We start from the raw sequence: 15,692 nt of genomic DNA on the forward strand, positions 1-15,692 counted from the left end.
ATAAAATGTGCAACTGTGCTTACTCTATTGATCTTGGAGTAGACAGATATAAAGTAATTTTTTTAAGTACATAAGCTTGTACTATTTGATGCTCTGATATATTTTTCTTCAATATAAAAACTATTGGGAGGCAAGCGAACACTATCTGCTCTGCACAGGGCAGTACTAATGGACGGTCACAGGCAGCTAAGACTATCGCCAAACCCCTAGAGCAGCCCAACCCCGGAGTCAGATGGCCCTGTCCCCTGTTTCTGCTCCAGGGCAAATATCACACGTGGACATTACTGCTTCCGGTACTGTTTCGTGCATTTTGTTTGGTGCATTTTGTCCGTCTCCCTGGCGGCTGGTGGGTGGTGAATCGGCAGTTTTTGAACGAATGAATGGTTATTACATTAATTCGTGCCTCAATGAATGAATAAACGGACGAACACAGGCCGGGAGTCTGACCCACTTCCCTCTTCCCTCCCGGGACCCACCGCCCCAGGATTGGGCGAACCTCAGGTGAGCGCCTGCTCCCCGCTTCCGCGAACCTTCGCCTACGGCGGCCGGGAGGCATCAGGAGCACGGTCAGGGCGGAAAAGCCGACCCGCGAGCGCGCAGGCGCAGCCCTGACGCTTCCGGGGGACCATTTCCTTCTTTGTCTCCTAGCAACGGCGGGTAGCGTTGTTGACATCCCGGGAGGCTGTGCCGCCGGCCTGAGCCCAGAGTTTCGCGGCCTCCTCGATGGTAAATCTGGGGTCTCCGTCCACGCCCCGCCGTTCTAAGGACGCCGACGGGCAAGGACCTTCGCGCCCAGCTTCTGGGGCCCACCCAGGCACAGGCGGTCCTGGGGCCGCGGCGGAGGCTGGTGGCTCCAGGATCTTCCTGGAGGGGCGAGAGGGAGACCTTGGAAAGGGGGAAGAAGATGTCTAGATGAGTGGAAGCTGTCTTGGGAATTGATTTCGCGGGGGTGGTACATAGGGAGGGGTGATGTTAAGAAAGGGAAGAGAGAGATCGAGAGGATGAAGAATGCTCAGGGGAGTGAGAAATCCGGGGAGCCAGGAAAGTTTCCAAAGAGGGGGCGGGAGGCCGAGCTGGAGAGGAAAAAAAATCAGACCCTTAGAGAGAAGGAAGAGGTGGGACAGGGAAAGCAAGGGAATGTAAGTGTGAGAAGGGAAGATACTGAGAAAGAAGAAAGGGAAATAAAGAAAAAGTAAAGAAGTGATGGGAGACCCGCCCCCCTCACCCCCAGAAAAAGAGGTAAGAAAAAAAAAAAGTAGAGACTGTGGAAAGCAAAGGGCGTTAAGAGAAGAATGAAATGGGGATTGGAGATGGGAATTAAGAAATTATACTAAGAGCACTCAGAAATCATGAGAAGAGAAACAACTGGGTGGAGAAATGGAAAGGCCAGGGAAAGAAAACAAAGGAGTTTGGGAGATAAGTAAAAGGAGAAAGATAAATGAGGACACAGTGGCTGTAAGAAGCTGTGGACATCGTCTTAAAGATTGCCCGAAATGCAGTAAATTATTGATCCCCTGTTCAACGCTTACGGTTTCGTGCAGTGCTTCTCAAAGTTATATGCAAACATTGTTACTACATAAGATGGCCCAGAAATGCTAAATAAGAGTGAATCACTTCGTGAGAAGGTTATTCCTCTTCCATTTTGTTCAACCTTCAGACTACATACAGGAGAAAATTTCTGTTACTCTTAGGTCCTTAATGCTACTGTCATTTGGAAATTTCCCTTTTTTCATCCGAAGAGCAGGCCTTAGGCTCAGAGCTTTTATTGCAGTAGAATTTAATGATATGCCCTCTCTTCATTTTGTTCATTTTGTTTGTTTTACAGTTATTTCTATTTATGAGGAGTAACATCAGGTTTCCATTTGTGGTAGTGACATATGGTTTCCTCTTAAAATGCATTTATTTAAGCTTTTAGCAGTGAGATAATTTAAAGAACACCTAGATAAATAATATACATGGCATTCATAATGGCAAGAATCATGAATCTAGTACACAAATGCCTAAAGTTAAGAAAACATTGGCTCTGATGCTGAAATAGAGAAAATCAGTGCTCCTGCCCATACCAAGTGCAAAGGAAAACTATCTTGAAGTAACATAATGTTCACCTGTGTAATATTGAAGAAAAAAGAATATAGCAAACCCTCATCAAGAGAATTTGCAGAACACTGTTTGAATTCAGAATATCCAGTGATTACTCAGTCATGAACAATTTGCAAGTTTGGAAAAGATCGTTCTTGTCTTTGAGTTTTCTAGAGGGGAAGAAAACATACAATACACTCTACACTTAAGATTCCAAATGAGTTTAAAACACAATAATAGATTCCAGAATATCATTCTAGTTGAACATTCAGCTTGCACTGAGATGCAAGCTATAGTTATCAAGAAAATCCTAGAATCCTGGAATACTTTGTTTTTATAGAATATCCTTTAAATTTAATCATCTGAACCGATTAGGTCACATTAATGAAAATAAGATTTCTCAATAAGGACTAGTTTTAGACAGAGGGAGGCCATGATATAGCTCTAGAAATATTTAAAGCACTATAATGTAGGATAGGAATTTTCATTTGAATACAGCAGGGTCAATGAATGAAAGATAATCTAGCACAAATTTCCATGCAATGTAAAGAATACTTTTCTAGTAAATGGAAACAGATAAAAATGGAGTGAACTCCTGTGAGGCAGTAAGCTCTCTGTCTCTACAAGGGTTCAAGCCAAGAGATTTGTCAGGATTGTATCCAGGAGGTCTTATGTAAGTATTTATGTGGGACTTGACAATTTCAAAGCTGCCTTTTAAAAATCTGAGATTATCACACCTGGCACCTTAGGTTGAGGAGATAGGGGAGTAGGTATCTGTCTAATCATTATTCTCCTTAGGGTTGAAGTTACCACAGGGCCCTTTTGGTTAATTATCTTCCTGGTCTCTTTCAGGCAGAGGTGGAGGAGACCTTAAAGAGGATCCAGAGTCATAAAGGGGTTATTGGAACTATGGTTGTAAATGCAGAAGGTAAATATATCACAGGCTGTCTTCTTGACATACGGAAGCCAACCAGGAACCTGTTTGCCGTGTTAGTCCTTAAGACAAACATCTTCAAATTTGACATCAAAAATATACTTATATATTTTAGCTCTGGCATTCACTTACCAAACATCTACTGAGTATCTGTTATATGCCAAACACTCTGCTAAGATCTGGGGACATAAATATGAATAAGACATGTCTAAAAATGTCTATATACTCCTAAGAAGCATTTTACATTGTTTACTTTTTAAAGCTTTGGTAATTCTCTTGCAACATTTCAGAAGTGCCAATAAAACTAACATATACAACATAGGGAGAATATCATTGTTGGTAGTTTGTGTTTCAACATTATGAACCGTACAGAATTTCAGTCTTTATTTTAAATGGAACTTGTTCCTTGAACGTATTTTATTTAAAAATCTTTGAGAATTAATGGTATCATTTATAATATAGTCTTTGTGGATATAGCATAAGAAGGTCCTATATATTTCCAACTATGAAATCTGTAGACTTACCAGAAACTTGCTCTTGCTGCACAATCCTTGTTAAGAATCCACATCACATTCACTTTGGCACATTGCTCCACCTTCAGCTGTGGTGGCAACCTCTTAAGAGTTTCTGCCGGTTTCATTGCTAATTCAGACATTTGTAAGGGCAAGGGGTGCCAGAAATTCCAGAGCATTAGTTAAAATAAGAGTAGCTACTTTACGGCCGGGCGCAGTGGCTCATGCCTGTAATCCCAGCACTTTGGGAGGCCGAGGCGGGCGGATCAAGAGGTCAGGAGATCGAGACCATCCTGGCTAACACGGTGAAACCCCGTCTCTACTAAAAATACAAAAAATTAGCCGGGCGAGGTGGTGGGCGCCTGTAGTCCCATCTACTCAGGAGGCTGAGGCAGGAGAATGGCGTGAACCCTGGGGGGCGGAGCCTGCAGTGAGCCGAGATCGCGCCACTGCACTCCAGCCTGGGTGAAAGAGCGAGACTCTTTCTCAAAAAGAAAGAAAAAAAAAAAGAGTAGCTACTTCACATAATTTGTGGTGCAACCATGGAATTGGCCTATTACCAACTCAGTGCCTTGGAAAAATCCATCAGTAAATATTTATTGAGCAACTACCAACTGAAAGTCTGCTTAAATTCTGAACTACAACTCCTTACCACTAAGAATGGACAATAACCTATTTTCCTGGGGGTTTTCATCATTAAATGAGACAATAATTGTTGAGTGCTTGGCATAATACCCAATACTTGATAGTAATTAAGTAGTTATGAGAATGTGGGGATTTTTAATTCATTTATACAGATAAAACATTTGATTTGTTTTATAACCAGCAACTCAAGGCCAAATGAGTGAGAGAGATAATAGAACATAATAAATTTTCGAGCTTGAATAATCAGGGGAAGACAGGATTTAAGATCTGCTTTACAGGTAAGTCACAAACTATGCAGAATATTTCCAGGAAGCGTTCCAGCCCTAGTACGTGGATCTGGTTGCATTGATTTTATTTCCAGGTATTTGGATACACTCTGCCATGGCTCCGAAGATGAGCCATCCATGTGATTTCATAGAGGTGGTGTGCTAGTTTCCTTTGGCTACAGTAACAAACTACAACACGCCTGTTAACTTAAAACAACAGCAACCTATTTTCTTCCAGTTCTGGAGGTTAGAAGTTGAAATCAAGATGTCCGAAGGCTCATGCTGTCTCTGAAGACTCTGTGGGAGGATCATTCCTTACCTCTTCCTAGCTTCTGGTCGTTGTCAATCTTTAGTGTTCCTTGGCCTATAGACACATCACACCAATCTCTGCCTCCATCATCACATGGCATTCTCATCTTTGTGTCTCTTTCTCCGTTTCATTATAAGAACTCCAGTTATTGGATTAGGGCCTACCCGAATCCACTGTGACCTCATCTTAACTAATTACATCTGTAAAGACCCTGTTTCCAAATAAGGCCACCTTCTGAGGTTTATATTGGACTTGAATTTGGGGATTTGGGGGGCCTAGGGGGACACTCTTCAATCCTGTACAGGTGCATTCACCTGTGACACCCAGAACCACTCATCTAAATGTGATTTTTTGGAAGATCTTGGTCTAAAGTAGGTAATCCTGGTGATATGGATCAAAGGTTTGAAAAATATTCACCCCCTTTGATCTACAATTTTACTACTAGCAATTTATCCTAAAGAGGGATGAAGAAAATATTTAGGTATGAGGATATTCACTGAGGCATCATATATAATAGCAATAAATAAATAAATAAATAGAACAAATAAGTAAATAAATGTATCCTAACAGTAGGGGAATTTTTAAAGTAACTATGTAATATTTACTTGATGAACATTACTCTATTTAAAAGATTGAAGACTATTTAGTGTCTTGGGAAACTACTCACAGTATTAGATGAAAAATGCAGAGAACAAAGCGGTTACTGGCATGTTCTAATCCTATCTATCGCCGGGTGCACACATACACTTCAAATAAATAGGGAAGGAAGAGTAGGGATATGTTATAGTGATCACCCTGAGTAGTGAGACAAAAAGTGATTTTCACTTTATTTTCCTGAGGTTCCTCAGTTAACACTTTTCTTATCCGAAGGCAACAAAATATTATTTTCAATACCCATTAGCTTCTGTTTTGTTTTGTTTTGTTTTGTTCTGTTCTGTTTTGTTGAAACGGAGTCTCTCTCTGTCGTCCAGGCTAGCGTGCAGTGTCACGATCGATCTCGGCTCACTGCAAGCTCTGCCTCCCTGGTTCATGCCATTCTCCTGCCTCAGCCTCCCGAGTAGCTGGGACTACAGGCGCCTGCCACCACGCCTGGCTAATTTTTTTTTTTTTTTTTTTTTAGTAGAGACGGGGTTTCACCATGGTCTCAATCTCCTCACCTCGTGATCCACCCACCTCGGCCTCCCAAAGTGCTGGGATTACAGGTGTGAGCCACTGAGCCCAGTCTTCAATACCCATTAACTTCTAATTAACCTCTACTAGGATAAGTTTGTATTAGGATTCAGGACACTTTTCAAGGTTTCTGGGTACTTAAGAGTTTTTACCTGAAAGCCAAATTAACCTTTATTCCCTAAAATATAAATGAGGGGCTTACTTTTATGGTTGGATTATTAATAACCAGAGTATATGGCAAGGATGTTTATTAATGGCATATGGTATAAGCTATGTGACCAGAATGTAATAAAATACTCAATTTCAACAACCTTCTCAATTTTAGATGAAAGCATCATTTATTTCAGTGCAGCTTTGTAGCTTTTCAGCTTTGGGAAGTCCCATGAAATGTAATACCAAAATATTTAGCTAAGATGGTGTTTTCTGTATTCTTGTTTTCTACTAGTGGTTTTGGTCTACTAAATCTAGGCAAATCATTTTAGCATTTTCAGATTATATCTGTGGTTAGGTCAGACTTCTACCATGTTTATTCATTTAGATATCATCATATGCCATGTTATATATAGTCCTTCAGTTTCACTGTTACTGAAACACAGACTTCCTATTGATGACCGTAAAGTAGTCTTTCCAATTTAGCCCAATGCTACATGTTTTTATTAGAGTAGATTTTTGTTAGCATTGGTTTCTCATTTATAAAACCATTCATTGTTTACAATATTGCAACACTGATCATTGAATTAGATACTGGCAAATGTGTATATTTGTCACCCAGGCAGTCAGATCTGTCGTATTTTCTTATGTATATAAGTCTGATTTCTACAGGCTCTTAATTTTAAATATTCCTGACATTTCTAACAATCTATCATTTGAGTTTCATTAGATTGTAACAGCCATCCAGCCAATTCCTTTTATTTTGAAATACAATCTATCAACCAAAGCACAAATGTGCAGGTGAAGATGACAAATTGAAATAACGGGCACCGGCTTACTAGGATCACAGAGAGTCATATTGTAAAGTAGTGCCATCAGATTTTAGAACACACATGCTCTTTGTTCTAGGAGCTTCATTTTAGGAATTTGTCCTACACATATATATAAATGTATAAATGTGAAATGAGATGACCAAGGACATATTCTGTAGCCTTGTTTAGAAAAGTAAAAGATTGGGAACAGCCTAAATGCTCATCAATAGGACGTATTAAGTATACTACAAAACATCTATTCAACAGACTGTTATTCAGTCACTGATGAGTGACTTATGTTTACTGAATCAAACAATTTCCAAAGAGTATTAAATTTAAAAATAAAGGTACAGAACAGACAATGGTATCATTAAAATGAAGATTACAAACACAAACACATACATTCTTGAATAGACCTAGAATGTCTCTAGAAGGCTTCTAAGAAACCAGTGATTGCTTCTCAGAAGGGAAGTGGGTAAATTTTATACCATGTGCTAAAATTACTTCTCAATAAATTTTTTTAATTACCTCACATGGTGCCAAGCAAGTGTTCAATAAATATTTGTTGACTGATTTTTTCCAAGTGTGTATGGTGGATATGGAAAACTCCATGTGTTTCCACCTTGCACACTTATTATTCAAAAAGCCTAGCTGTTTTATTTATTGACTTGGATCATGAACAGACTAAACCTGAGCATCTGATTCATAATCCTGTCATCTACATTTTAAATAATTTATTCTGGTTGTACTTCTTGTTTTGCTATTGAGCATTGCACCTTTAGTAGGTAGTCACTATTTAGGATGCAAAATAAAACCGCTCGTCAAAAAGTTCCCATCAAAGGTTGCATGCTTGCTACATTTCCATTTCCTGCTTGTTAAAGATCCATGCTTTGTGACCTTCAGGTATACAAGAGAGCTGACTGCCTTCCAGAGAAAAAGTGGCCAACAAATCATAATAAAAAAGATTAGCAAGGTTTTTATAATGCTTTATTTATTGAATAGGTTTTCCTGTAAATATTATCCTCATACTGTTTAGCAAAACATTCTGGACATAGCAGTTATCTTAAAAGAAAGAGAAATCAGTCTTTTCAAAGTCAGAATTGATGGTCTTCAAGATTTTTATGAAAACCTGGTAAAATCCTAAGTTTGTAACACTCTTCCACTCTTGAAAGCGCTTGTCTTGTTTAATCGTTTCTGGACCTACATTCTCTGAAGGAAACCAGGAGCCATGTTAGGCTCATTTCTTGAGTGCCCTTAATACGGATACCTAAGGAATTTGATAGCAATCCCAAATTCACCTTCATATCTCCTCCTAAAATAAAAGCACATTTGCAAATCAAATCCCTGGAATTCTCTGGCTATCTAGTAGTTCTCAAAATAATATGAAGTCTATCTCTGATTAGATACGATATATATAAAATACCTACCACAGTGCCTGGTACATAATAGGCATTAATGCTGGGTGTTCCAAGTTGAGTTAGATTGATTTCAACTGAATTGAATTACACTTGCATATTCTTCTGGCTAGAATTTTCCACTTAATAGTTTCTGTTTTAAACTCATGTAACAGAACAATAGAGCAGACTGGGCATGGTGGCTCACTCCTGTAAACCCAGCACTGTGGGAGGCATGAGGCGGGTGGATTACTTGAGGTCAGGAGTTCAGCCTAACCAACATGGTGAAACCCTGTCTCTACTAAAAATACAACAATTAGCCAGGCGTGGTGGTGGGTGCCTGTAATCTCAGCTACTCGGGAAGCTGAAGCAGGAGAATTGCTGGAACCCAGGAGGTGGAGGTTGCAATGAGTCAAGATTGTGCCGTCACACTCCAGCTTCGGCCTACAACAGTGAGACCCCGTCTCAAAAAAAAAAAAAAATAGAGCACACAGCAGCCAAATTTAATAGTGTTGAAGCCAAAAATGGGTGCAAACCAGGGAATGCACAGCAAAACTACAATATCCTTATTACCACATTTTCTAACATAAAATTTAAGATTCGCCAAACACTGTGAGGAGTCCATTTTGATGTACCATTTAGCATGTGCAGTGATATCCCTTTATGTTTCTGGCCTCAGGGAAGAAGACTAACACCATGTCACAGATCAAGCACTTCAGAGCAGACTCAACTGTAGAAAAGATGTTTGGGGGAGTGCATTTCATATAAAAATATGTTAACTTAGTACTCAAGTAGTCAGTTAATGGCTTCTGAAAGATTTATGCACAAAAACATTCATCATCTCCCCATTAGCTATAAAAAATATAAGGTACCAAATGGCCAAACAATAGGAGATTGATTATATGTCCATAAAATAGTAAAATATGCAGTTATTAAAAATAATGTTGATGACATTGTCAACAAGGACAACTTGTATGTTTTAATTTTAATGAAGAAAAAAGCAACAGTCAAGTTTGTAAATAGAGTTTCACACAACTACACTTAAAAATCTATGTAGAGACAAAAGGATTTGAGGGAAATAAACTAAAATTGTTACCAGAGAGGGATCAGCCATCACTTTTTTCTCCTCTTTACAATTATCAGTGTTTTCCAATACTTCCACAATGAACTTATTACTTTTCTAATCAGAAAAAATATTAACCAAATTAAATTTCATAATAGGTATTCCCATCCGAACAACCTTGGACAACTCAACAACTGTTCAATATGCAGGCCTTCTTCATCACCTGACAATGAAAGCCAAAAGCACAGTTCGTGATACTGATCCTCAGAACGACCTGACTTTTCTTAGGATCAGATCAAAGAAACATGAAATCATGGTAGCTCCAGGTAATTTGGCGTTTCATTTCCTAGTTAAATCATCTTTCTACTTTGCTAGATAAAAAGCCTTGTTTCTGTGAATGGGAAGTACAGATTTTAGTATACAATATAAAACATAATATTCTTCTATTACAAAATGATGTTTGAATGTAAAAATCCCAACCAAAAAATTGTATGAAATTAGCAATTAATATGACCCATGACTTTTGAACATGTTTTTGCCCACTTGCATTTATTATTAGTAATGAAAAAATTTAGAAAATATAGGTCTCATTTTCAGCAAACTTAGCATGCAGACTCTGCAGAATGGGAGAAATGTTCCCTGTCCTGGGGATAAAGTAGGCAGTGAAACCAAGGCCTGTAGGTTCTTAAACCATCGCTGTGAGGAAAGTACAGTCCCCAGGTCTACCAGAAGACAGCAGCCACAGAAACATTCCTTTCCCTGAAGGAATTAGGTTCACAATGTTACAAAATGACTCTACAATGGGACCTATGCCACTAAACTAATCTAGAACAAACCTCTGTAGTAAATCCATCAAATCAGAGTTGCCTATAAACTGAATAAAGTTTTTTCCTACACCAGTGTCCTCACCCTGGCTACACATTAAATCACTTGGATGACTTTTTAAAATTTTTTCCATTCCTGGGACTCCACCCCAAACCAATGAAATCAGAATCTCTAAGGCGCTAGGAAATGGGTATTTTCTAAAGACTGAACAGATAATTCAGATGTGCGGCCAGGGTGGGAAACCATCTGTCTGCACAAGGTCCCTGTGATGTTTTGAACAGAAAAGCAGACTAGTTGAAATATTCCTTGATTAAATTTAAATTAAGGGTGAATTGATTTTATCCATCTCTCCATAGACAAGGAATATCTTCTGATTGTCATTCAGAATCCATGTGAATAGACCTGCAACGGCCAAGGCTGTCTAAGCGACACTGGGTTGGAAACACTTGGCTCTCTCATGAGTATTAAAATTCTGTTTCAATCTAACTGACCTTTCAAACATTCTTTTCTATTTCTACATCTAAACTGTTCTGCATGTCTCATTTAGTCTCTTTTGATTATATTGTGAAGTTGTACTTGAGTGATACAATAAATGAATTCTGGTATATATGCCTCTATTGTCTTATAATACATAAAACCAAGGATTCTAGTAGGACAGCGTTCCTTGTGATAATTCTGTTTTTTTGTTTTTTGTTTTTTGGTTTTTTTTTGAGACGGAGTCTTGCTCTGTCGCCCAGGCTGGAGTGCAGTGGCGCAATCTCGGCTCACTGCAAGCTCCGCCTCCCGGGTTCACGCCATTCTCCTGCCTCAGCCTCTCTGAGTAGCTGGGACTACAGGCGCCCACTACCACGCCCGTCTAATATTTTTTTGTATTTTTAGTAGAGACGGGGTTTCACCGTGGTCTCGATATCCTGACCTCGTGATCCGCCCGCCTCGGCCTCCCAAAGTGCTGGGATTACAAGCGTGAGCCACCGCGCCCGGCCGTGATAATTCTTTTAGTCTAGAAGTAGCTGTCGTCAAGTACGGAAGTAGAATTTCGCCCATTTCTATGGTATACCAAGGAGATTCAGTAGAGCATTGTGGGAGCTATAAGCAGAGTAGAAAGTCCCAATACTCAAAGAGTGTTCAGCGGTTTCCCAGGTTAAATAAGGACAGTAGAGAGTCAGAAGCATGGTTCCCACTGGGGTCATCTCCAACCTAAGCAGCTCCTCCATCCCTCGGACTTGTTCTTCTAGCACACCAGTCTGAGGGGACCAGGAATGAGTCTTAGGCAAGGTTTCACACATATAAAGCTGAGTAGATAACTCCAGAGGGTTTTATTTTTACTGGATGTTGCAAACATTGAGAAAATCAAGAAAATAATACAACAAATCTAACAGATTTCCATGCACCCCAAACCCATAGAGAAGAGATGTTAATATGTTGCCACATTTGCTTTACAGCCTCTTTTTTTCCAACTAAACTTTGCATTTTGAGATAACTGAAGTTTCATGTGAAATTTTCAGAAATAATATAGTGATTCTGTGTGCCCTTTATACAGTTTCCCCCTGTTGCAACATCCTCCAAAACACTAAGACAGTATCACAACCAAGAAATTGACAGTGACTCAATCAAGATACAGAATATCTTGGCAGGATTCCTCAGATGCCCTTTGGTAGCACCTCCCTCCAACTCTTGACCCCTGACAGCCACTAAGCTGTCCTCCGTTTATATAATTTTTTAATATCAAAAATGTTACGTAGGCCAGGCATGGTAGCTCCCGCCTATAATCTCAGCATTTTGGGAGGCCGAGGCAAGCAGATCACCTGAGATCAGGAGTTCGAGACCAGCCTGGCCAACATGGTGAAACCCCGTCTCTACTAAAAATACAAAAACTAGCCAGGCATGGTGGCGTGTGCCTGTAATCCCAGCTACTCGGGAGGCTGAGGCAGGAGAATCGTTTCAACCTGGGAGGTAGAGGTTGCAGTAAGCTGAGATCGTACCACTTCACTCCAGCCTGAGCAACAACAGAGTTAGACTCTGTTTAAAAAAAAAAAAAAAAAAAAAAAGTAAGCGGAATAATACAGTATGTAACCTTTAGGGATTGACTTTTTCCCTCTGCATCGTTCTCTTGAGATTCATCCAAAAAATAAGAAATGAAACATTACAGATACAGCTGAAGCCTGCTCCTCCTCCTTGTGCCTCTGTCCTCCTTCCCCGGAAGATTCTTGTCAGGAGGCACAGGTTAGCCAGCACAAGGGTCCACAGGCACTTTCACCTAAGTTTCTGCCTCAGCTCCACGTGAAGCCAAGTATGAGAATGATGCCTGGTAAGTTTATTAGTTCAGCCACACCACTGGCCCCAACTTGCACCCTGTGAGGTTATCAGAGCCAACCCAGACAGAGGGTGGTATCAGCAGAAAGGAAGAGCCACACCAAATCCCTAAGGTTAAAGGGATTTACTCTCCCAAGTGGTGATGGGAGAGGAGACAGGTTATGGACGGAACTTAACCCAAGGCTGAAGGAGACAAGAGAGACTGAAGCCAAACAGCCAAACCTTTGCATGCAACAGATGTCTGAGCCCCACTGCATGACTCAGTACTCCTGGGAGCAGGGCCTGCACATGTAAATTTTGCAAATGTTCTCTAGGTAGTTGCAATGCAGCTGCAGGCCGAGACATGCTCAATCGTGGTCAGGAATGCAGGTTTTAGAGTCATTGGCCCTAGATTCTTCAAATTCTGGCTCCACTGCTTGTCAGCAGTAGCAGCCTCATCGCCTCATCTAGAAAACAGGGTGATAACAGAACCTAACCGAGGTCTGTTTATGAGAATCAGGTGAACTGATACAGATAAAATACCTGGCACACAGTGAATATTCAACAAATGTTTGCTTTTGCCGACACTGTTGCTGTCACTCAAAAATGGCTCTTACTTGAGTGCTGAGGAGGACTAGCCCAAGACACATATAAATGAGTTTTAGGGACAACTCATATTCCTCACATCATCAAGCCACACAATTATAAGGAGGTTGCTGACTCTGTCTGCAGAGAGAACAGAGCAAATAAGGAAATGAGCCCAAAGTATAACAGGAGTGTGTCTGCCTTAACCTGTGGGATGAATAAACCCAGAAGGATTGTAGGATAGGGAAGCTACGCTATGGCACATTGCTGACTTTGGGGCCATTTTCCCACGCTTTTTATTTTAAAAGACTTCAGACTTATGGAAGATTAGAAAGAATAGCACAAGGAACACCATACAAGTTTCACCTACATTCACCAACAGTTAATATTTTATGACATTTGCTTCATCTCTCTCTGTAAGTACATATTATACATAGAGATAGATATATATGCACACACATAGCATATAAAAGCTGCAGATACTATAATAGCAGGTATTTCTCCAAAATTAAAGAATCCTCTTACACAACCACCACACCAATTTCATACTTAAGAAATTTAATGTTAATGCAATAATATCATATGACATGCAATCATATTCAAATTGACACAGTGGTCCCAATAAAGTTCTTTATAGCTTTTTTTAAAAAAAAATCTAAGGGCCTATCAAGGGTCACATGTTGCATTTGGTTGTCATGTCTCTTTCGTTTTTTAGCTGTTCTTAGAAACTTATTCTCCATTTCGCGACCTCTAGGTGGTATCCAGTTTATATTTGCTCTCCCTAGAGACCCCAGTGCCACCTGCCCCCCATTTCCCATAAGCTCCTCCTGATTGGGCCCAGACACAGTCTGTAATGACAGGAAATGAAGCTGCCGAGTGGGTCTTCATCACAGGTGAGTGACTGCCCTCATCTCAACCTCTTCCTTCACAGCACTGAAGCCTGAGTAACATGGTACTCACTCAGCCCTGGACAGCTTCGGCATCTGCTAAGTTTCCAACATAAACAAGGTCTTGCTAGAATCTAAATGATGAGGAAATACACTAGTGAAGGGAAATCCCTTCTTTTTAGAGTCTCAAATCATCACACCTGGATAGAACCATAGAGATCATCTATGTGACCCTTTGGTTTTACAGGTGAGGATTTCACCTGAGCCTGGTGTCAGGTGTCTTTAAGACATCAAGTATGTGAACTCGTATTGGTCTGGCCGTGCCTATCGAACTGGCGCTTATGACATTATCAGGGCTCATGCCCTTGTGAGACCCCTCCATACCATCCCCAAAAATTGTTTTTAGGAGGCACTGAATAGCTCGTTTTAAAGTGTACCGGAGGTAACATTTGATTCTAATACCCAAATCTGTCTTCTCCCCATAGTTTCCTGCCCACCCAGAGCTTGTCATCAGATGCATGGCTAAGTGGTAAAGCCACTTCCTTCCTCCTGACACAGCCAGAAATTTCAAGCCCTATTTGCAACATAGCAGTGTGAAATCTCTGGCAGGTGCAGATGGCACGGCTGCAAGTGCCAGAACTCTATGTGGGCTCTTCAGGGGAGGAAGACACTTCCATCCCACTGGGCAGGAAACTCACAGTAGGTGCATTACACTCCTGCCTGTACCTTTGCATCCAGAGGAAACTGTGAGGCTTTGTTGGGGCAGAGACTGTGGCAGCAAAAGGAAGAATTTGCCAGAGCCAGTTACAACAAAGGAGGATGTGATCTCAGGAAGTTTGTACCACACCTCTCTCCCTTCTGGAACATACAACTTCATATTCCCTCTTGGATTCATAACAGCATAGTTAATGACCTATATCTAAAAGATGGCTGGACCTATAGACTGAAGATTCACACCCATCCAAAACCATCAGCAAAGCTTTCAATTCCTATGGGAAGTGCAAGCCTGGGTTCATATAGTGCTCTCTCTTAGTCTAACTTGCTATAAATTTTACCTGAACAATAGAAGAGCTATTTGCAGAGTCTCTGGAGGAACATATTCCAACCATAAATATTAATGATAATGAACCTGGAAAGACCAGCTTAATAAAATAGCTGAAAGTGAAATTATACATCATTAGCATTATGAGCTCCCAAATCTTCATCTCTGAACAGGTGAACTATCCCAGTAGAGGATGAATGGGAACCCATGTAGATCTCCAGAGCGGTGCCTCCTGCAGACCCTTTAACTAGGTATGTTCTGGCTTTTGAAATACATTACCTATTCTCTTCTAAAGCCAAAATTACTACAGACTAAGGCTGGACATTTTGTCTCCCCTCTTGGTCTTTGAAAAATTACAATTATCCCCAATTTGTGTTTGATACGGGGCAAAATATCTCCACTCTTTTCATGTTAGCAAACAATGTAATGTCCTTGAAATGGAAGCTATCACATGTGTAGGTGAATTGCCTATAGATATTCATTCAACCAATATTTGGTCTTATATTCTTGGTTGAAAAAAAAGACAAGAAAGGCCGGACGCGGTGTCTCACACCTGTAATCCCAGCACTTTGGGAGGCTGAGGCAGATGTATCACCTGAGGTCAGGAGTTACCAGCCCTGCCAATATGGTAAAACCCCGTTTCTACTAAAAATACAAAAATTAGCTGGGCCTGGTGGCGGGCGCCTATAACCCCATCTACTCAGGAAGCTGAGGCTGGAGAATCGC

At 40.5% G+C, this 15,692-nt stretch overlaps 1 protein-coding gene across 3 annotated transcripts; it reads left to right on the forward strand.

The window, feature by feature from the left end:
• Positions 1-295: 295 nt before the first annotated feature.
• On the forward strand, positions 296-10,765 carry DYNLRB2 (dynein light chain roadblock-type 2). 3 transcript variants are annotated; one of them, XM_055299661.2, is made up of 4 exons: positions 296-501; positions 2,932-3,007; positions 9,494-9,661; positions 10,517-10,765. In XM_055299661.2, exons 1-4 carry the CDS (start codon positions 412-414, stop codon positions 10,558-10,560), a joined length of 378 nt encoding a protein of 125 aa, XP_055155636.1. In that variant the 5' UTR covers positions 296-411; the 3' UTR covers positions 10,561-10,765. The 3 variants fall into 3 exon arrangements, with proteins under 3 accessions (XP_055155636.1, XP_055155638.1, XP_055155637.1); XM_055299663.2 differs by lacking the exon at positions 296-501 and adding an exon at positions 592-726; XM_055299662.2 differs by lacking the exon at positions 296-501 and adding an exon at positions 736-1,239.
• Positions 10,766-15,692: the final 4,927 nt, after the last annotated feature.

This window comes from Symphalangus syndactylus, chromosome 11 (genome assembly GCF_028878055.3).
Source record: "Symphalangus syndactylus isolate Jambi chromosome 11, NHGRI_mSymSyn1-v2.1_pri, whole genome shotgun sequence".
Taxonomy (NCBI): Eukaryota; Metazoa; Chordata; class Mammalia; order Primates; family Hylobatidae; genus Symphalangus; species Symphalangus syndactylus.

Excerpts from the sequence above, each read along its gene's own strand:
- DYNLRB2 (XM_055299661.2), top strand. The coding sequence starts at position 412 with ATGAATAAACGGACGAACACAGGCCGGGAGTCTGACCCACTTCCCTCT. Across the intron at positions 502-2,931 it reads CAGGATTGGGCGAACCTCAG|GCAGAGGTGGAGGAGACCTT; the intron begins GTGAGCGCCTGC and ends GGTCTCTTTCAG. Across the intron at positions 3,008-9,493 it reads TATGGTTGTAAATGCAGAAG|GTATTCCCATCCGAACAACC; the intron begins GTAAATATATCA and ends ATTTCATAATAG.